Source organism: Carassius auratus, unplaced genomic scaffold, assembly GCF_003368295.1.
Source record: "Carassius auratus strain Wakin unplaced genomic scaffold, ASM336829v1 scaf_tig00013860, whole genome shotgun sequence".
NCBI classification, from domain to species: Eukaryota; Metazoa; Chordata; class Actinopteri; order Cypriniformes; family Cyprinidae; genus Carassius; species Carassius auratus.
In genome coordinates, this window is record NW_020524455.1 from 6,261 (window position 1) to 28,147 (window position 21,887).

A 21,887-nucleotide genomic window follows, 5' to 3' on the forward strand; every position below is an offset into this window, starting at 1 on the left:
GTTGATCAGTCAGTGGCCTTCATGAGCTGCTTTTGCACGGGCCAAGTAGAGCTAAACCAATAAGAGGAGAAAGCTCTACCGTTCAGTCCATCGATAAGCTCCTCATCCTGCAGTGGGTTCCAGACGCTTGTACACCTCGTGACCTACAGATACTGTCTGGCCTGCTGCAGCTTGAGGAGGTGTTGACTGCTGTCAAAGTGTCTCATCTTTGACCACCTCAAAGATGGGTCATAATTTTGAAAGCAATTATTGAATTCATTAGATTCGAATAACACTTTTTTTAAGCATGCAATATCAGTGGGTCCTTCCTAAAACGTGTTGGACCTCAACAAGAAGTAAATAAATAAGGCATCTTCAAGCATCTAAATGAGAAAGATGTTTCTTCTAACTGTTAATTCAACTTAAGGAGTTTATGTGGATCTGCTTCCATGTCCACTATAGGCAAAATGTGATTAAAAATCTCAAAATGTCATTTCCTTCATTCCTCTTATATATAAAGTTTAGTCTAAAATCTATAATTTGACATCCATTTGTCAGTTACCCATCTTGTCATATTATTTCTTCTTCAGGCCGTGGTGTGAGTGACAGATGGGATAGAGGGAAAATCCTCTTAGCAACTTTCTGCTGATGGAGCTTCAGTGAGTAAAGCTCCACACTTTCTCATTACTAGCTTAGCATCACCGCAGGCCTCGCTTGCTTTTGTTCAACTTCACTGGGTACAGTCTGAAGATAAAGGACATGTCTGCCGAAAAGGTGAGCTTTATTTAATTGATTGATTGCATAAAGCATGTTGCGGCTATTATAGTTATTATTATCCTCTGAATAGCTGTTGATCTAAATGTTGATTCACTGGAGGACAATCAGAGATCGAATCACTAATATTCATCTTCGGTTTTAAACTAGATCTGTCATCAGAATGGATTTAAAGGCAAGGAATGTATCGATAATTAAAAAACATACTGAGCACGCTGTCATTAGCATGTTGGTTGATGTCACTTGTCTAATTAGTGAGTTATAGTGAGGTCACTCCTAGTTTTACAGGAAGGTTCAGTGATATATATAATTGCAAAGCTTGTTACAGACGCGTGCAAATGACTGAATCAAACCCTTCCAGCCATGCATTTCAATATTAGTTTATCACCTTGTTCTGTTGCTTGCTTGTGATGAGAAATGCTAAATGGCTGTAAAATATTTAGCTTTTTTTATATTTGCATAAACTAAAATAAATAGTAGGGCTGTTAGCATTACAAGTGGGAAATATTAGACATTGCAGATTTATATCACATTTATGTGCTAAGTCCTAATAATCAAGAAAATGTTTTATAATGATGTGTTTAGCTCAAGGGTTCAGAGCTTGACAGATCCTTTTGAAGTATAAATGTAAATACGTCTCATTCAGTTTTACTCAAACTATTAAAGATGACCTACAAACACAATGTGAGTTCATTTAGACAGCACAAATACTTAAATGTTTAACCTTATTTAAGATCAAACTTATTTCAAACTTATTTTGCTACTGTATATTTTTTATTGTTAACTGAATGGATACATGGTTGAATTAAGGGTTTCCTCTGCACCTCATAACAGGGATTGACTAAGGTGACGGTATTAATAGTCTTATTCTGGCTGCGTCTTAAGTAGATCACACACACTTACACACTCGTACACACACATTTTCAGACTCACAGACAGTACTGAGTGTCTCCTGTTTCAGACCATATATATATATATATATATATATATATGAGGGTGAAAAGATTTCGGTTTAACTTATTAACACATATTTATGAAATACAGAAGAATACCAGATAAATGTGAGGGTTTTCCATCACTGACTCTTGCAGCTTAATCACTCACAAACAGGATGTGTTGTATAATGGGGTTATGCATCAGATCACTGCTGTTATATCAATGGATCTAAAGATGATGCAATCTTATGCTTCAAAAAGATATCATTGTGTATGAAGAAGGTGCAAACAATGCCAGATTAGACTTTGCCAAAAAGCATCTATAAAAAATTAAGATCAAGCTGTACCAGAATGACGAGAAGAAAAAAAAGGATTGGAACAACTCGTGATCCAAGGCACACAACATCATCTGTGAAACATGATGGAGCAGTGTGATGCATGAGCGTGCATGGCTTCCAGTGACGCTGGGTTTCTGGTGTTTAGTGATGATGTGACAGAGGTCAGAAGCAGCTGGAAGAATTCTGCCCAGATTTAACCAAATGAAGCAAAGTTGATTGGGCAGCGCTTCATAGTAGAAATGGACAGTGACCCAAAGCACACACCAAAAGCATCCCAGAAGTTTCTGAAGATAAAAAAAATTTTATATTCTGCAATGGCAAAATCAATCTCCTGATCTCAACCCGATTGAGCATGCATTTCCCTCACAGAAGACAAAACTAAAGGCAGGAAGACCCACAAACAAACAACAACTGAAGTCAGCTGCAGTAAAGGCCTGGCAAAGCTTCACAAAGGAGTAAACTCAGTCTCTTCTGATGTCAATCAGTTCCAGAAGTAAGGCAGTCATAGCCTGCAAAGGATTCTCAACAAAACATTCAAATTAAACATTTGTTTTCATATTATATTTATTTGGCCAATTACATTTGAGCCCCTGAAAATGGGGGGACAGTGTATAAAAATGTTCGTAAATCCTTGCATGTTATGTTATATTTTATTTAAACCACTTGAATTAAAGCTTTAAGTCTAGACTTCAGTTTCATATTGTTTCATTTTATTTCTATTCTGGTGGCATACCAAATTTTCTCTGTGTACAAATATATATTGACCTACTGTATATATTTGTGTGTGTGTGTTTGTATGCAGTTTCTTTTTTTAATATATCTGGTTAACAAATCATAACTATAGATTTAAAAAAAAGTGCATACATATATATATATATATATACACACACACACACACACACACACACATACAAGTGTAGTCAGTACTCAGCATTTGAAGTGGATGGAAAAATTTAATCAAAGTTGTCCTAAGATAAGACCGCATTTTGTTTTTAGGTTTTAGGAAAACTTTAATGAAAGATATATATCTATTTATTTGTTTATATTTATATATAAATAGGTGAGTGTGTTTCAAACAAAAAATGACATCAAAGCCTATTTATCGACTAAGAGTTATATTCAAATATATTGTTCTTTTTTTATTCATCGCTTTCACTTGCATGCTTACTGGTGAGTAATCTAACTTTCTAGCTTTGATTACTTTTAGTAATAGGTAATTGTCTGATATGTTTATTACAATAATGTTATTTTTAAATGCAGAATATTACAGAAGCCCAAAAAGAAGAAGCCCGAGTCGACTCCAGCAGAGACCAACGGGACCGAAGCCAAACCCAAAAAGAGCAAGAGCAAGAAGAGCGTGGATCTGTCGGCCGAGAGCAGCCCGGTCACTCAGAGTACGGCACAGAGCTCATGTCCTGATGTTACATCACTGCGCTTCTGTCAGTCTGTTTACACAACTCTCACAAACCTCCCTCACAGATGGAGAGAAGGTGAAGAAGAAGAAACTGGAGAAGGACAAAGAATCAACAGAGAAGGAGAAGGAAAGCAAAAAGAAAGCGAAAAGTGCCCCAAAGAAGAAGAAGAGTAAGTGTCCTAGTGTTATTTTAGTGTCATTTATATACTATTAGTGTTGTCTTAATGTTATTTATATGAAATTAATGTGATCTTTTTGTATTATGTACATATTCTATTTTAAATGTTTCAAGTTTTAGTTATTTGTTTAGTTTTTTTTTATATGATTATCATTTTATTTATATGTTATTTAGCTTGCTTTAGCTGTAGTTATTTATTCCAACTTCATCTTATTTTATTGCATTTAGTTGCAAAGGCAACATTTCTTCAAATGTCAAAGTTTTAGATTGTCATGTAATATTTATTTTTTATTTTATTTTATTGAAGCTTTTTCAGTTATCACAAATGAGCCTTAGTTAACAATAGGAACACTGAAATTACCTTAATAATACTTTAATATATTTATTTACTTGATATATGATATGAAATGTTTGAGCTCATATTGAAATCTCTACATTTGGATTGCAAGTTTTAATATTTTGAGTTTTTAAAAAGTCCTTTTTTAATTAGAAATAGCAATTTGCTCTTACTTTGTATTTTTGAAAAGCAAACTGTACCACATTTAGTTTTTAATATCTGAGCACTTATCTGTTTATTACAAAACAGGTTCTACAGAAGATGATGAGGAGGAGGAGGATGATGAAGAGACCACTCCTCAGAAGAAGACAAAGAAAAAGACTTCAAAAGCAAGTTCTGATGGAAAGGAAAAAGAGAAAGAAAAAGACAAGAAGTCCAAATCAAAAGGTGTCCTCTGTTCACATCGTCTTTAAACTACTTTAAGCATCTATTAAGGGATTCGTTTAGTTCAATTCAATAACTTGTTTTATTTCTGTTTGCTTCATGAAGATGTCAAAGAGGATGTAGATAGTAAAGGAAAATCTAAAGCCAAGAAAAAGGAACCAGCCTCCATGTTTCAGATCAATGGAGACAAGCCTGAAACCAAGAGTAAAAAGAAAGGTAATGTTTTGAGAGCTCTTCTACATGCATGTCTATTTGCTGATTCAGAATAATACATATGTTTGCAAATGTGGCGTAAAGCAGCTGCCAAATCTGAGAGTGAAGATGAGAGCCAACCAGAAACCAAAACCAGCAAGACGAAGAAGAAGAGCAGCTCAACCCCAGCGTCCATGTTTCAGACAGGAGGGGACAAAGACAAGGACAAAAAGACAAAAAAGACCAAAAGTAAGTTCTGGTCCTTTCGTAAAGCCATTAGGGGACACATTATTTTACTTGCTGACATAAAACAATATAAAAGCTTTAATAATAAAGAAAGTTCCATGTTGTTTTTTATGTGTACCCTGCACTATTATGTTTTGTTTTTGTGCACATGTGTATTCTTCACTGAATAAAATAGTATCTGCATTGGATATATATACATATTTTTCTGGATAGAAATGAATATTGAAGTTAAAGGGATACCCAAAAATGAAAATTCTGTCATCATTTACTCACCCTCATGTCGTTCCAAACCTGTATGAGTTGTTTTCTTATGTTGAACATAAAATAAGATTGCTGGTAATCAAACAGTTTGTGGCTGCCATTGACTTTCATAGTATTTTTTTTTTTTCAACTATGGAAGTCAATGGCAGCCAGAGTTTTCATTTTTGGGTGAACTATCCCTTTAAAGGGCCAAATGGAGGGTTAAATGCCATAGTGTGAGGAGATTGGATATTAATTGTTATCTAAAGTATGTCCCAACTGATTTGTTTCCATAAAATGACATCACATGGCTGTTTCCATGTCTAATTTGATTGTTTCTCCTCCTCAGGTCCTGCTAAAGCAGAAGAGACTGAAGACTCTGATTCAGAAGTGACACAGAAAAAGAAAAAGGGCAAAGGGAAAAAAGGCAAAAAGGTGAATTCATTATATTTCACATTATTCTCATTCCGGTATTCATTTATCACCATTTCTCTCAATTAATGATTTTTGGGTGGGAACTATGATTACCATGGTGGAAGTTTCTAAGATGACCTCTGTTATTCCTGTGAAGGAGGAGCGAGCACCTTCTCCTCCCATCGAGTTTGACAATCTGGAGGAGTTCGTTCTTCAGCCTGCACAACAGGGCGTCACGGTAAGGTGCAAAGTGACCCGTGACAAAAGAGGGATGGACCGAGGCCTTTACCCAACATACTACCTGCACCTGGACGACGAGAAGAAAGTACGACATCTACATTTATCTGTGTAGGCTTTCATGGTGTGGATTTTTTTAAAGAAGTTTTATATCTGGACCAAGACTGCATTTATTTGACATTAACATTAAAAACAGTAATTTTTCTCTGTGATTATATGTTATAATGTAATTTATTCTTGGGATTTAAAGTTGTATTTTCAGCATCATTACTCCAGTCTTCAGTGTCACATGATCTTCAGATATTTTTGTGGAGACAGTGATAACATTTTTCAGTAACCACATTTATTTAAAGAGAAATCTTTTGTAACATTATACAAGCCTCTACTCTCACTTCTGATAAATTGAATGCATCCTTGGTGAATAAAAGACATTTATCTTATCAATCTAGAATCGTTTGAATTCACATGTTGTTACATATTCTGATGTCAATCTTACATCCAGGTGTTTTTGTTAGCGGGAAGAAAGAGGAAAAAAAGCACAACCTCAAACTACTTGATCTCCATTGACCCGACCGACCTCTCCAGAGGAGGGGAAAACTTCATTGGGAAGCTGAGGTTAGTGGGTTTGCTAACCACAGTTATTGTAGCTGCTCCTCTCGGGCTCTTTTACAGGTCTGTAACACACTCTCTTTGATTTAAAGGATATTTGCATGTATATTTCAGGTCAAATCTGATGGGTACTAAGTTCACGGTCTTTGATAATGCACTGCATCCGGACAGAGCTCTGCCGGACATGTCTAACGCACGGCAGGAATTAGCAGCCATTATCTATGTAAGGCAACATTTACTGTAACCACTGTCAATTTGGTTGAATCGCTAATCAGTTACTTAATGCATGCTATATTTTACTAACATTAATTTGCATTGTGACTTTAGGAAACAAATGTTTTGGGTATGAAAGGACCAAGGCGAATGATTGTAATTATTCCCGGCATGAGCAAAGACGGAGAACGAGTCCCATTACGACCACGTAGTGTAAGTTAAAAACAAATATTTATCTATTTGATATATATATATATATATATATATATATATATATATATATATATATATATATATATATATATATATATATATATATAATTATTTTATTTATTCAACTATAAATATTTGTATTTATTCATTTTCAAAAAAAAACAAAAAAACATTTATTTGTTAAAATGACATCTGAATATACTGCTTCCCAACAGGAAAATGATGGCCTCCTCATTAGACATCAGAACAGAAATATGGAAAACTTGATAGAGCTGCGCAATAAGACGCCAGTGTGGAATGAAGAAACGGCGTCACACGTGTTAAACTTCAGCGGCAGGGTCACACAGGCCTCCATCAAAAACTTCCAGATTGTGCATAACAAAGACCGTAAGTAACTCAACCATATCTCTGTAGAGCTGTTGATATTGCTCTAAAACAAAAGCTAAGGTATGTTTGAAAAAGCACACTTGAGTGCTACTTATTTAGCAGTTTTTAAATATTTCTATTTAACTTTTATTACTTCAGTTTTAGTTGTAGTCATTTTAGTACTGCAATTTTATTCCTGTCAGTTGCAGAAGTATGTTTATTAAATCTAATATTTATTAGACTATTTGAAAACAACTATTTTAAATGTAACAGTTTTAGTTAACAGTAGTACTGTGTTAAAGCATAGTTCTAAAATCAACATGATCACTGGGCATATACTGATAACTTATACACTTTAAATGCTCTTGAATTTGTGTTCAAATAAAGTCTGCCAAATTTGTTAATGCATCCCACAATGCACTGCACTTAACTTCATTATCAATTTCCAGTTTAACAAAAGTACCAGAAATAATATTAGCTGCTATTTTAATCTCTCTATTGATGAATAACTGTCAAAAGTGAAGACATTTGTACACAAAAATGAAATGCCAAATAATCATATTTGAAGATATTTCATAGTGATGATACTTTGCATACTGTTTCACTAATTGTAAAAGTAAAACTAAAAGTATACGCTGTGCAATATGCAGTGCCTATCAGCACTGGACAGTTTGATGTTGAAAAGTACATTAAAAATGGTATGTTTGCTAAGCAAATAAAGCATTGCATGGCCCTTTTTTTGTGCTACATTTCAGAGGACTATATTGTGATGCAGTTTGGGAGAGTCGCAGACGATGCCTTCACTCTGGACTACAGGTATCCTCTGTGTGCCGTGCAAGCCTTTGCCATCGCCCTCTCCAGCTTTGATGGCAAAATCGCCTGCGAGTAAAAGCGTAAACACGTCCTGTTGGTGTATTTCTTTTATTTCATCACACGTTCTCAATCAGCATCGGCTCAATTCACAACAAGACTGAAATCCATGAATCTGTAAAATATAGCCACCATTGCATGTGAGTTTGCATTATTTTACATGCCATAGAGAGATCTGCTGGTAATATCCGCTTGGGCTAAAATCAAGTAATGGTTGTAGACAGAGTGGGTGAACTGAGAAAGCATTGAGATGTTTGATTTGAGAGTTTTGAAAAATGCTAATTACCCCGGTGGTGAGGAGGTCACATTAGACGTGATGTGTGTTTGAAAAGGGAAAGTTTTAGGTTATGCATACAATGCAATTAGCAAAAATGTGTTTTAACATTGTCTGTTCAACATTTTAGTAAATTGGCTTAAAAACTGTTATCTTATACTAATAACATGAATAGAAAATGCACTTTGTTCATAGGAATAGTTCACCCAAAGTTGATCATTTGCTGAAAATGCTCAGCCTCAGGCCATCCAAGATGTAGATGAGTTTCTTCATTGGAGAAATGTACTGTAGTAATACATCACTAGCTCAGCAATGGATCCTCTGCAGTGAATGGGTGCCGTCAGAGTGAGAGACCAAACAACTGATAATAGCATTACAATAATCCACAAGTAATCTACACCACTCCAGCCCAGCAATTAATAACACCAGTGAAATAAGTCTGCCTCCTGTTGTCCTCTCACATCAAAATCCATCAGCAAATTTGTTTAGAGCTGTTTTGGCTTGTAAACAGGGCTTGATCTCTGCATATTTCTCTTCTGATTCAAACAAGATTACTTTTTCACTAGAGAAAGCAACATTGTGGATAGATGACTCATATTTTAGCTGGAAGCAATGGTTTGATGTTAATTGATGGATTGGATTACTTGTGGATTATTTTGATGTTTTCATCAGCTGTTTGGACTCTCATTCTGACGGCACCCATTCACTGCAGAGCATCCATTGCTGAGCAAGTGATGAAATATTGCATTTCTCAAAATGTTTTCCCATGAAGAAACAAAATAATTTAAGCTGGCCTGAGGGTGAGTACATGTATTTTTTAAATGTAAAATTTTTGGGTGAACTATTCCTTCAAAAAAAATAAAAAAAATAAAAAATATATATATTTCTATGTATTTTTGCCGTTTGTGCTGTGTTTTGTGTGTGTAACCGTTAAGAATGCTTATCTTAGAGCAAGCAAGAAAGTGGTTGTCTGTGCAAGTGTGCCGAAAGCCTAAGATTAAAGCAAGGTCCAGATTTATCAAAGCTGATAGTAAATTTCTGATTGCACATGCAATATCATTGAATGATGTTTGGAGTATGTCAAACATCTCAGCCACTCATGCAGTTTCTTGCTTACTCAAGCAAGGCTGATCTGGAATAATAAGTGTCATTACAGGAATAACGTGAACTATCACCTGATGCAGATATGATGAACCTGATGTTTGGTGTTTAATTGTTTTGTTTTGCCTTGTATGTGTCATTGTAGTTTATGATTATTTGTGTAACATGGAATGTATTTGATAAAAACCCATAACTGTCTTAATCTGTGCAGACAAAAGTAAGTAGTCATGTTCTTCCATTTTTTATTAAATGTTAATGTTAATGTAGGAAGGTAAATGCAATACTTTGAAATGAAATAAGTGTTTGTAAAAATGTGCTTTATTTAAGAGTTTCATTTCTGGGTGTTTGATGGATGTGTGCAAACCTTTGCCTTTGGCAGTTCAGGTTGCTACAGTAAAAAAAAAAAAAAAAAAAGTCAACATGGAATAAAAACATACTTCTTGTACGTTCCTTGTATTTTTCTCCATGTATAATCTTTACATTTTTTTAAATGCTTGTCAATGACTCTGAAATAACTTTCTGTTTCACTAGATGCCACCAAAGCAGCTTTAACATTGATGTCAACTAATAGACAGATAGCTATTTAGACAATGTTTTAGGCTTTAATGCTAAATTTTCATTTCATAAATCCCACAGCAGAAATGGCAAATTACAACTGATTTGGAAAATCATGTAAGTACAATGCGTTGTGAATGCTGATTTGAATGACTAAATCTGGTAAGGTAAAAAAATACAGATCTTGAAGATAAAATCATTGCATGAGGCTTAATGGATGAAATGTATAACAGAAAGTCTCTGTGGCACTCATATCACTTTAGCTTTAGTTGTGATATTACACTGGGGATCTCTCTTTAAACTTTCAGCCTCAGGTCAGACGATCTGTCACAGCCTGCTGGGTTGGTTGTCCAAACTTGTTAGTCTCAGAAAAGTTTACCACGCAGAGCTGCTGTTATAGTTTCAAATACTTCCTCATCTTCCCCCTGTAGCTTTGTGTAACCCTTGTAATTTTCTTAACTTTACTTCGCCAATCTTTACTCTGGACACATGTTTCAGATTTGGCCTACAGACGGAGCTCTACTCCTGTAGAGATGTATAGGAGCATACATTATAATCTTAGGCTCTATTTCAGCGTATTACGTCACTGAGTTTTACTGTTGTGCTCTCCTGAGACGCTGGTTGTGGTGAAGAGGTTTCACTGTTCACACTCATCGCTCTGGAATGTTGAATGGATTCTATTAGAATTCCTGGACGATGAAGAGGATGATGATGATTATGATGATGGCCTTCTAAGGTTCTGAGAACCATGCAGCATTTGACCTGCAAATATAATCACTTAAATACAGTGTTAAGCTTATATAATGAGTTATAGATGTTTTGAATTAGTTATAGATGTTTTCAAAAAACATAGAACATTAAGATTATTTAAAAGCAGATTTTATTACTTATTCCAAGTTTTTTTATTAGCCTATTTTAATATTTACTTATTTAAATAAGCATATTTTACTTATGTTTACTTTAACATTTAAATTGGCAGATTTTATAAATTATTAAAAAAAATGTGTCTAAACTTTTAAAAACTACATTATTTTGTATTTTCCATTATTGAGTAGGCTATATAAGTATTTATTTTAATAATAAATAATAATTTAATAATAATAACAATGTAATAATAAATAATTTTAATAATATTTTAATTATTTAAAATATTATTTTCACATATTTAAATTAGTAATTGTGACCCTAAATTTTCAAATATACATTTAGAAATTATAAATAATTAACTACACATTGTAAATGTTACTAGTCTAATTAGTTATTTAATGAACGTTTACAAAAATATGCAATAATAAAGAAACACTTAGACACTTTTTGTGATATGCAATTTAAGGAATGTGCTCTTCTTCTTTTTTGTATTTGTCAAGAATAATTTTGCCTGTCACGTTAAATAAATAATCAGTACCATATTACGTTTGAGATATTATCTAATCAACGATAATTGTTGGTGAAAAAGTCATTACATTAATCTAAAGTTTATTTATACTTCAATGTACAGTAGCTCAAGTAGCCAGCTTTTCTCTTTGCTTCTCTGCGGCCCAAAGTGGGCGGGTCTTTGGAGAAGTCCCCGCCCCCAGCCGTGTTGATTGACGCGCACCGGTGGCCCCTCCTTAAACTTTTTTTCCCTCCTTCGTTTTCCACTGAAGTGCGTGAATTTCATACCAAACCCATACTTCGCATTCCACCTATACTGTCAAACCGGGAGAAATATTACTGAAAACAATAGAACACCAAGATAAATATAACTTTAAAGAAATAAACCTCGTCCAGTTCTATCGGTAGAGGTGTTTCTCAATAAAGGTGAGTTTTAGATTCACTCGTTCCCTTTGTCTGATCGCGTTTTTCATGCCGCTCTAGCGAAGTTTTCAGATCTTTGTCATATTTCGCATTTTTCCTCGGAACTCCCTGCGTTGGGTGGGATGAGGGACAGAATTCCGTGTGGATATGCTGTGTTTGTGCATGTGTGAGAGCGAGGAAGGCGATTTTAGTTTGATACACTGTAACTTTTTGCCTTTGAGTTAGACTTTAAAGTTTGAAACATTATTGCAACTAACGCTGCTATTGTTGCGTGTAGAAGTTGAGTCGAAAATGTCATGCTCGTCTGCTCAGGCTCTTATTTACTTTCATAGCATGATTTTGCAAACGCATGAGATCGAAAATAAAGAAATAGGTTTTGTTGTTCCAGAGAATCTCCAGAGAGAAACGACAGAAGAAGTGTTTGGAGAGATCTTTCACCTCTTTTTCTACGTTATCAGGTAAGTGTGACTATGTTTGTTTCATTTGACAGGCTCAAGACGTTTATTAGGGGTTCAAGCACGCAGTGCTGAAACCCTATTGTATTTGTTAGGATTTTTATTATTATTATTATTATTATTATTATTATTATTCTTCCGCCTTAAAACTGAACGTGCAGCCCAAACCGTAAGGCCTAGAGAGCTGAAACTTGGTCAGATGGTAGTAGTCTTGCTCGCTACTCAGATACAAAGAACCGGCCCAATCGGCCTAACGGGGGCGCTACAGCGCAAAAAACAAAAATTTTGGACAATTTTGGCCGTAAAGTGTAAACCGTTAGCCATAGACTCAAAAACATGGCATTGTTGCAATCCTTGGGTTAGCCCGAACAAAAGTGCACGGCGCCTTTTTGGGGTCTACGACGCACCGTTTTCTCGCAAAATCGAGCTAAATCCGAAACCTACTTTTGCGAACTAGTCCTAGGATTTTCAACCAATCAGAACCAAACCACTTCATAAATATTCCCTGGACACTCAATATCAATAATTATCAAAAAAAAGTTGAAATTTCAATTCTTACGCGAAACAGTACACCAAAAAGCGTCTATGCTAACGTTAGCCAAATGCTATTTTAACTATAACTCTTGAACGGAATGAGATATCTTCACCAAACTCGGTATACATATGTATAAGCTCAATCTTTGGTCAAATCAAAAATATTGCGCATCTCTGCCACTTGGGGGCGCTATAAGATAGAAAAAACACATAAATTGCTATAACTAGGCAACCGTTGGCTCGATCAACTTGAAAATCGGTATGCAGTGTCTTGGTCTGAAGGGGCACAAGTACTTATGAGGACATTTGCATATCTCAAAAAACATGGCCATCATTGGCCAAACAAATTTAAGCACCTATTTGAAAGGGTTAACGGATGTTGATCGGAACGAAACTCGCTGGGTACGTTCGACTCATGAACCTTAAGGTCTGTAAGAATTTTGAAAGAAATCGGCCACTAGTTGGCGCTAACGAGTTTTATGGCTCTGTAATCACGTGGTGTTTCACATATCAACACAATATGCATATCATTTGGTAGATCTCCTCGTAATGCACAACTTTGCCTCAAGAACCATTGCTGTCAATCAAATCGTTCAATTGTTATTCACAAATATGTTAAAACCTACTTTTGCGAACTAGTCCTAGGTTTTTTGCCCGATCGGAACCAAACCACTGCAGTAATATTCTGTGGACTCTCTAGATCAATAATTATTAAAAAAATGTTGAATTTTGTCCTTTGGTTAGCTGTAACCGGGTAATTTAGAAAAAGGGGTGTGGCCAAACATACCCCAAAGCCTATAAAACCTAAAGGAAAACTCAAAACTGTATGAAACTCAGTGAAATCATGTATCAGGTGACTCTTAACAAGCATGCAAAGTTTCATGGAGATCAGACCATAGGTGGCGCTATAACAGTAGAAAAGGTCTCAAAACACAAGATTTATATGGTAAATGGCCCCAAATTGTTTGAAAATGCTCATATATTCACTCAAAAACACTAAATCTTCATATCATATGATAGATCTCCTCATTCTGAACAACTTTGCCTCTGGGACCAATGTTGTCAATAAAGCTGTTAATTAAATATTCAAGATTATTTTAAAAAGTTACTTTGGCATACTTGTGATACGGTTTAAGATGAAAATCAATAAAACCACTGAAGTACAATTCTGTAGACTCTGAAGGTCAATAATTATCAAAAACATGTTGAACAATTGCATTTGGACAACTATAAACCAGTAATTTTATAATATGTTCTTTTCATAGTGTACACAAAGGCCTATTAATACAAACAGAAAGCCCACACATTATCAAAACTGTGTAAAACAATGCATAATTTCATTCTAAACAAGCATGCAAAATTTAAGAGAGATTGGGCAAAAAAAAAACAAAAAAAAACACTATAACAGTTATGTTTAAAAACAGTGTTGCTTGAGTAAATGCAATTTATAACCTCTAGATGGCAGTGGAAGACCACTAATGGGCTCATTCAGTTAAGTTGAACAGTACTGTTGAAAGGATTCATGAATTCATCCCAAAACATTAAAAATGTAACTGTTATAACATTTTAAATCTCATTGAGTCAATGTTTTCCATTTTGTTCTTACAGATATATCAGTTTTTACTATTTTGCCACATTGTGATTACAGTTTAACCTGAAAATGACATCTAAACTCTTAAAAAGAGAAGACTTGCAATAAGTTTATTGTCACCTATCACTTATTTCAAATACCTATATCTGCAACAAAATGTTTGTGCATGTATATGTGTGTCTTTCTGTGTGTGTGTGTGTGTGTGTGTGTGTGTGTGTGTGCATATGCTTATAGAGTATACATATATTAGTCTAATCATTTACTTTCAGTGTGTGTGTCTGTCTGTTAGCCTGTTCTCCATTTTGGATGTGTTTAAATGTCATCCATGCATCCAGGTTGGCTCAGACCACCTCAGAGGCCTTAATGTGCTTGAACCCCGGTAAATGCTGCTTGCAGCTTTAATTAGATTTAATATTTATTGTTTTATTTTATATGTTTTATTTATTGTCATTAGTGAGGTCATTTTTGAAGAGTATAGAAGTACATTAAAAGTTATGTTTTTCATTTACAAAACTTCTTCATTACGTGTGAAGGGAAAACAAATTACATTATTGGAAAAAATCTAGTGTTGACTCAGTAACCTATATAAATAGCGTAAAAACATAATTAATTATAAAACGGGTTGATGGTTGATAACTGATTTCTGTGGAAACTTTTATAATTGCCTTCAGGCAATTTTCCATATTGTACCATCCAGACTGATTTATCAAAACCGATTTCATTAGTTTTTATATTTTTATATGGAATTTTATCTCAGTGTCTGAATACTATTGATTATAATATAATCATTATTTTGGTTGTATTAAAAATATTTTGTCAATAAAACGATCAGATTTCCTCAGGTAAAGCAATGACGTTGATTGATATTCCCGCCCAAACAGCTATCTTTCCTCAGATTGAGCGTTTCGCGATTAACCCTTCTATAGTTAAATTATTTTTGACCTTTTTTTTTTGTGCTATCCGGAATTTGTGACACTGTCAGTAATATCTTAAAAAAATGTCTAATGTTTCTCATTATCTGTGATCTTTATGGCTAGATTACAGCTTGATATAGTTTCTATATTATATAATTTATATATTTTCCAACATCATATACTTTGCAAGCAGATTAAATACATTGTCTGAGTCTATAATTTTTTTAATGGGACAAATTTGACTTAAGGATCACTGGAGGATGCAGTTTCTTAGGACAACAAGAGGGTTAATGAATCTTATCAAACATTTCCATCTCATCTGTGCATTAATTTCATTTTTACATGCTAATACATAATATTCTCAGGGTGAGACCGAAGTATTTTGAGTTTAGTCCTTCACACGAATACGTTAATTCGTTATTAGTTCACCCCACACATATGTATTAAGTGAGTTTAATGATGCTTTCCACATTTTTGTGTTCTACTGAGTTACTATTAATGGACAGGTTTCGTTAAACAGAAATGCTGTACTTCAGGTTGAACTTAGTTCAGCCCAAACTGCCTCTTCAAGTTCTCCTTCTTGATTAGATTGTCTTATGTTTTTCCTCCTTTTAGAAAGGTTGGGCTTCTTAAGAAATGGACGAAACATAGCTAGATATAGGTCAGGTTGTGTTTAGAAGTGATTCATGTTCTGTGTAATTTTTTTTTTATATAGTGTATGTTGTATATACTTAAAGAGTCAGTACGTAGACCAGATATTGTGTTCGTTTAAGTTTAGTCAACAGTGGAAGTAACAAAATTGTGCTCCAATTAGTTTACTCTGTTTTTTGTTTACATTTTTTGAGATGTTACCCCTAGTGGTCGACGATATATTGCCAAGGCCTATATATTGGCTGATGTTTTTTTTTTTTTTTCAAATATCTGCATCGGCCGATACATTTTTCTGCTTGCCCGATGTATTCGAGGCAGACTTTTATTTTGAAGGCGCTGAGAAAAGCAGTGCCCGCCTTCTTGTTCGCTGTCATCATTAACAGTTCTGTCTAATACAGATCGAAGTCTGTCTAATAATTAGATAGAATGGCTACACAAGGAATTCATGTATGCAAAAAGTATTATAACAATTGCTCTTATATTTTTAGTAATAGAAAGGCAAACATTATACTTTCTTGTTTGCTGTCAGCTTTAAGCAAATACGCATTTATATCATTTAAACAAATCTTTGAATGGCTAATGAACATTTAATTTCACAAACCTTGCAAACTTAGTCAAATCCAGCTGTGAGATCTTGTCAAGTGTGCATTTTTATCCAGCGTTATAGCGTGTTCTTTGTGTGATGGTCAGTCCATTTGAATTGAATGCTTTGAACTTTAAACTCGTGATTTCAAATTATGCTGCACTTTATGCATTTGCTCTCTGTCAGATTCATATATTCATGTGTGCTGTATGTAAAATGAGGGTTACCCTGGGTTCATTTGAAAAATATGATTCCCAATGCACCCAAACTTCCCAGAATACTGAGTGCCCTGTTGGTTACAGTGTTTGCTTCCTTTTAATTATATTTTTATTAAATATTTAATTACTTATGAAAAATATGTTGTCATCTAAAGTATGTTTATTTTACACATTTATTTTTGAATCCATTGTCAAATGATTTAAAATTTCTTAAATATTAATTTAAAAATAATAATTATATCGGCTTTATATCGGCTATCGGCCTCCCTGCTTTCCAAGATATCAGTATCGACTGTCAAAAAAAAAAAAAAATATCGGACGACCACAAGTTACCCCATTGTTTGATTAACAACAAATTAGACCCAACCAGAGTTTGTTACAGGAAGTTTAGTCTAGTTTAGCTTGTGGCATGCATTACAGGAAGGCTGTCTTGGCATTTGCCTCTTACATAATATGTGCAAATTACAGTAAGTAATATATTTATATATATATATATATATGTATGTATGTGACTCTGGACCACAAAACCAGTCTTAAGTGTCAATTTGTCGAAATTGAGATTTCTACATCATCTGAAAGGTGAATAAAACAATATTTGGCCGAGATAAAACTATTTGAAAATCTGGGTGTAAAACAATCTAAATATTGAGAAAATCATCTTTGAAGTTGTCCAAGTGAAGTCCCTTAGCAATGCATATTACTAAACAAAAATTAAGTTTCGATATATTTACGGTAGGAAATTTACAAAATATCTTCATGGAACATGATCTTTACTTAATATCCTAATGATTTTTGGCATAAAAGAAAAATCGATAATTTTGACCCATACATTGTTTTTTAGATTATTGCTAAAAATATACTCCAGAGACACAAGACTGGTTTTGTGGTCCAGGGTCACATATATATTTCTCGGGTAAATATGTAAGCTTAAGCTGTCTAGTTTTAGTATTAGTTGTCCCTTATGCAATTTTCATTGATCAGTATTGATGAAGATCGTATAATGGCATAGTATTGAAATTACACCTAATACAATGTAAAGATTGCAAAAGCGCTTTTCTGAAATTAAAATATTTCCAAAATAGTTTTGCACAGAATTCTAAATCAGAACATGTTTTTCTCCATGGATGAGGTTTGCACTGGAACAGAGGTGATTTTCTATTCAGTTTATGCACAATTGTACATTTTTCCCGATTGTTTTGAGGGCAACATGTTTTAAGCAAACACACTTTTTTGAGGGGTGAATTTAAACAGATGTCGTGCATTGCCTTTTATGGCTTCCGCGATGGGCCACATTTGTTGTTCAGCTGCAAATTTGCGGTTCTCATATTCTGCAGACATCACAAACGAACCCTGAACTCCCCTTTCTGTCAGGCTTTGCCGAACGAAGACACGTAATTTCAATGTCTGCTTTTGCTCTCCCGCTCTAAATAGAGCTTTACTGTTTAATAAGCTAACAAATCAGTTCTAATGATTTGTTTGTTCTTGTGCTGAGCTCTCAATCCAGTCCCCAAATCAGTCCTGAAGTTTGCAATCAATCTCCACGGCATTTCCAGCAGTTCTCGATGCAGAAAGTCCAGAGCGTATCCTTCTTGAGAGTGTGCGATCAGAGCAGATTGTTTGTGCCATGTATGTTTATGTTGCTGGCCAGTTGACAGTTCCTTTAGCTGGTTTGTGTTAAGGGCCCAGCTGAGAGCGTAATGAGCCTCTTTCCATTTGTGTGGACCTTTTAGCACCCGCCGCAGAAGTGGCTCTCCAAATGGTGACCACTTACCTGTCTGTCAACAGAGCTCTGAACAAATATCTAGCTGTGTGTTTTCAAAGCATTTGGGAGAAAGAGAGCATCTTGCCGTTTGCCCTCCTCACTGCCTCATGTTTGCAAAAGGAAACATTTTACACGGTCTTCAGTTCCCCAAAATTTAATTCTTCCCTTTCAAATTAAAGTCCTTTTCCATGTCGCGGTCGAAGGAGCCTGCGGCGAGATGCGAGCCAAAGCACACACAATGTGTCGCTATGCTTTATTAATTATGATGGAGAAACGGCTCGTGGAAGCGTGTTTACATTGCGCTGAAAATGATTGTCCATTCTCGGACACTTGTTTACATACATTTCCTGCCCGAGGCATTGGCAGATAAGATTTTTTTGGCTTTCTCCATGGCCGTTTTCGACTCGAGGGAGGGGCGAGCTGTGGGCTAGAACAGTATAGCCTTTGTTTCTGTCTGTCTGAAGTTGCTAGACTTTCCAGTTGTTCTTGAAACCAACTGTTTGTGGCAGTGTTCATGCGGCAGTCAGCTATGCTCCGTGCAAACGTGCACCTGAGTTGTATCTAATCTAATAATCTGTTTCGAAAAAGGAAGGCAAGTTGATTATTTTTGGCCTTCTGTCTAGTGGTTGCATTTATTTGTCATTCTTTATTAAGAAGCTCTTTCATGTGATGGTTATCAGAGTCTGACAATCATTACAGGGAACATTGTTGCCATTTTTATCATTGGCAACATTTTATCATTTTTAGTAATATATTTTGAATTAACTTATAGATAGTGCTCATACTTAGTATTGCTAATTCAAACAAAACCCAAAACCTTAGCATTATATTGGAATTTAGACACACATTGTTCCAAACCTGTATGAGTATTTTGATTTAATGAAAGTCAGTGGGGTCCAGTATTTTTTTTTAGACTCCATTTAGTTTTTGAAATATCATCATTTGTTTTTTTTTCACAGAAGAAAGAATGTTGTTTAGGTTTTGGAAAAACATGTTGGTGAATAAATGATGACAGAATTATAGTTTTTGAGTGAACTAGCCTTTTGATTTTGTCGTATAACTTGTCTCGCACCATTTGTGCTACGGAGATTGACGGTGTTTCATATAATGCGGCGTATTAAAGAAATGCATTGTATTACTGTCAGGGAACGGACTTGATGATTTTCTCCTGGCTTATGATGAAACGGATGAAAAATTCCCCTAAATCTATCTTGAATGAGGGATTTCTTTGACTTGCACCAGTACATATCCACCTAGCAATTACCCAAAACACCCTAACATTGCACTTTGCAAGAAACAATACATTTTCTTTGATAAATCTTTTATTGTTTTGTTTATATTATCAAATGCATTCTCTCTAGTTTTGGATTTAAAAAAACATGTTTAAAATGTAGATGCAACTAATTGATTTAGCTTTTTTGGTAATTTGTCTTTGCCATATTTGATTTGGAAATCAAAGATGTTAAAAGATAAGTTTTAATATTATCTTAATAATCAAGAATCAGATTGCAAATATAATTTGTACACAGTAAAAAAAAAAGAAGTTCAAAGTAAATAACAGATTTTTGGAGTAAGTTTTACAAGAAAATACTATTTCATTCTTTAAAATGCCAATTTCATTCAAATGAAAATGTTTAATTGCTGTTTCTTTGTAGTTACTTGAAATTCCTGAGTGAAAACTGTTTCTAAACCAAATCTTTGTTGGTTTATGAGCTTGAGTAGGTTGTATCCATGTCTTCCTCTGTTTTTGGCATAGAAGTGTGACTCAGAGATCAGCACATGGGGCCTCTTTCTCTCTTCCATCCCAAGAGTCCTGTGAGCATTCGTCTCTTTATGCATGTCTTTTTCGGTTTTCGTGGGGTTTTGGCTCGAGCCCATGCCTCAGCCACTAAATGACCAAGTCAGGCAAGAGCACTCCTTCACAAATTCGCCTGACGATTTTCCGCGGAAAGTGCTGAATCAGACGTTCGAGCGAGTCCTCTGGCACACGCGGGTGCTCTTTGGTGTCAGTCTTTCCTCTGCTGACTAAATCAGGACTAGAGTAAACCATATGGAGAGATCTGAGAGCAGACGGCCGTCACCCCGGTGGATAATGTCGAAAGTCAGGAATCAGAGTTAAGGGTTATTTAATCAAGGGTTATTTACACGAGGTGCTACTGTTCATGTAAAGACTGTAGTGCTTTTAGTAGAGTAAGAGCCTTTTATCCCTAAATTCACTCTCTGTCTTGGTAATTTTACAGTATTTCTCATCTGTCGAGCAGCTCTCTCTCACAGTCTCTTCAACAGCTCTGATTGTTTCCTGAGTGCCGAGCCAGAGAGGAAGTAAGAGGAAGTTATTGGAGGAGAAGGGTAGAATTTATTAGAGCTAAACACCGAGAGGGAAAGAAAGTGAGCGGGTGAATGAAAGTGATTGGGGAGTTGGAGAATGGTCGAAAGAGATAATATGCAAGAGAGATAAAAGGGTTTAGTGTCTTAGACGAGCTAATAGTCCTGCAAATGTGTTGAAGCGACGTCTTGCCACAGACTTTAAAACAAAAAACTCACTGTGATTTCTAGGAGGACAGGGTCCTGACCCGCAGGACTTGATTAAATGGTATCAAGCATGATTAAGATCACATTTGAGGCTCTGAACATATCTGAGCAATTACGTGTAGGCAGATATTACTAGCTAAACAAACTTCATCATGCATTGTTCTGAAGTGTCCAGTGATTAACTGTTTGTTAAGTAAGCAATAATGTATGTCAAGTATGTGCAGTGGGGTTGCGCATACACTGAGTTGTCCCAGTTTTACTCTTGTGTAGCATATGAAATGCTGACTTCTTTTCAGATGGTACCAATTTATACCATATATTTTTGGTAATTAGATTTTTTTTTTTTCATTCATCATTAATATTTGACAATGCATAAGCATCGTTTAAAGACCAAAAACACATTTGGTTAAATGTAATCTTGTCAAATCTCAAAATGAGCATTTTTTTTGTTCATGCTGTACACTAAAGTTCCATTGCCTATTTTGTATTTTAAATGGTTGATTTTTAGTTGTTTTTTAAATGTATTTAGACATAGAATAAACTGAATAAATAGCAAATATTAAATATTATTTCTATACTATTATACTATTTATTGAATATTGGCCCATAACGTAACTGTAATTATTTGCCCAGAATTTTAATAGTGGTTCATTGCATTTTTGAACAAATTGCAATTTTTTACTTATAAGAATGTCCAGCCTAGACTCTTTTGACTTCTACACATTAGCTGTATGCTGATTTCTAAATAATTATAAAATGTTAGGCTTTTTAGGTAGTAAAACAAATAGAAAGTTCACAAAGCACTGAGTATATGTAGTTCTAGTTAAACTAAGTTGACCTTTTAAGGTTGGTCACCCATAGGTTTCATTATGTTCATTTCCTGATGTGTGGCCTTGGGTCTGAGACCATAAACGCGTGTGTAGACCATCAAACCCAATTAAGTTAAAAAGAGAAACCAGACTAGCGTCAATGGCAGGTTTG

General features: G+C 34.9%; 1 protein-coding gene across 1 annotated transcript; it reads left to right on the forward strand.

Annotated features, from left to right (window-relative positions):
* The first annotated feature begins 579 nt into the window (after positions 1-579).
* Positions 580-8,041, forward strand: LOC113074200 (tubby-related protein 1-like). The gene is made up of 13 exons (XM_026246956.1): positions 580-753; positions 3,297-3,420; positions 3,506-3,610; positions 4,205-4,342; positions 4,445-4,555; positions 4,637-4,780; positions 5,367-5,452; positions 5,589-5,756; positions 6,171-6,283; positions 6,392-6,500; positions 6,605-6,703; positions 6,919-7,090; positions 7,825-8,041. The coding sequence occupies exons 1-13, from the start codon at positions 739-741 to the stop codon at positions 7,956-7,958; spliced, it is 1,518 nt and encodes a 505-aa protein (XP_026102741.1). The 5' UTR covers positions 580-738; the 3' UTR covers positions 7,959-8,041.
* The last annotated feature ends 13,846 nt before the right edge of the window (positions 8,042-21,887 follow it).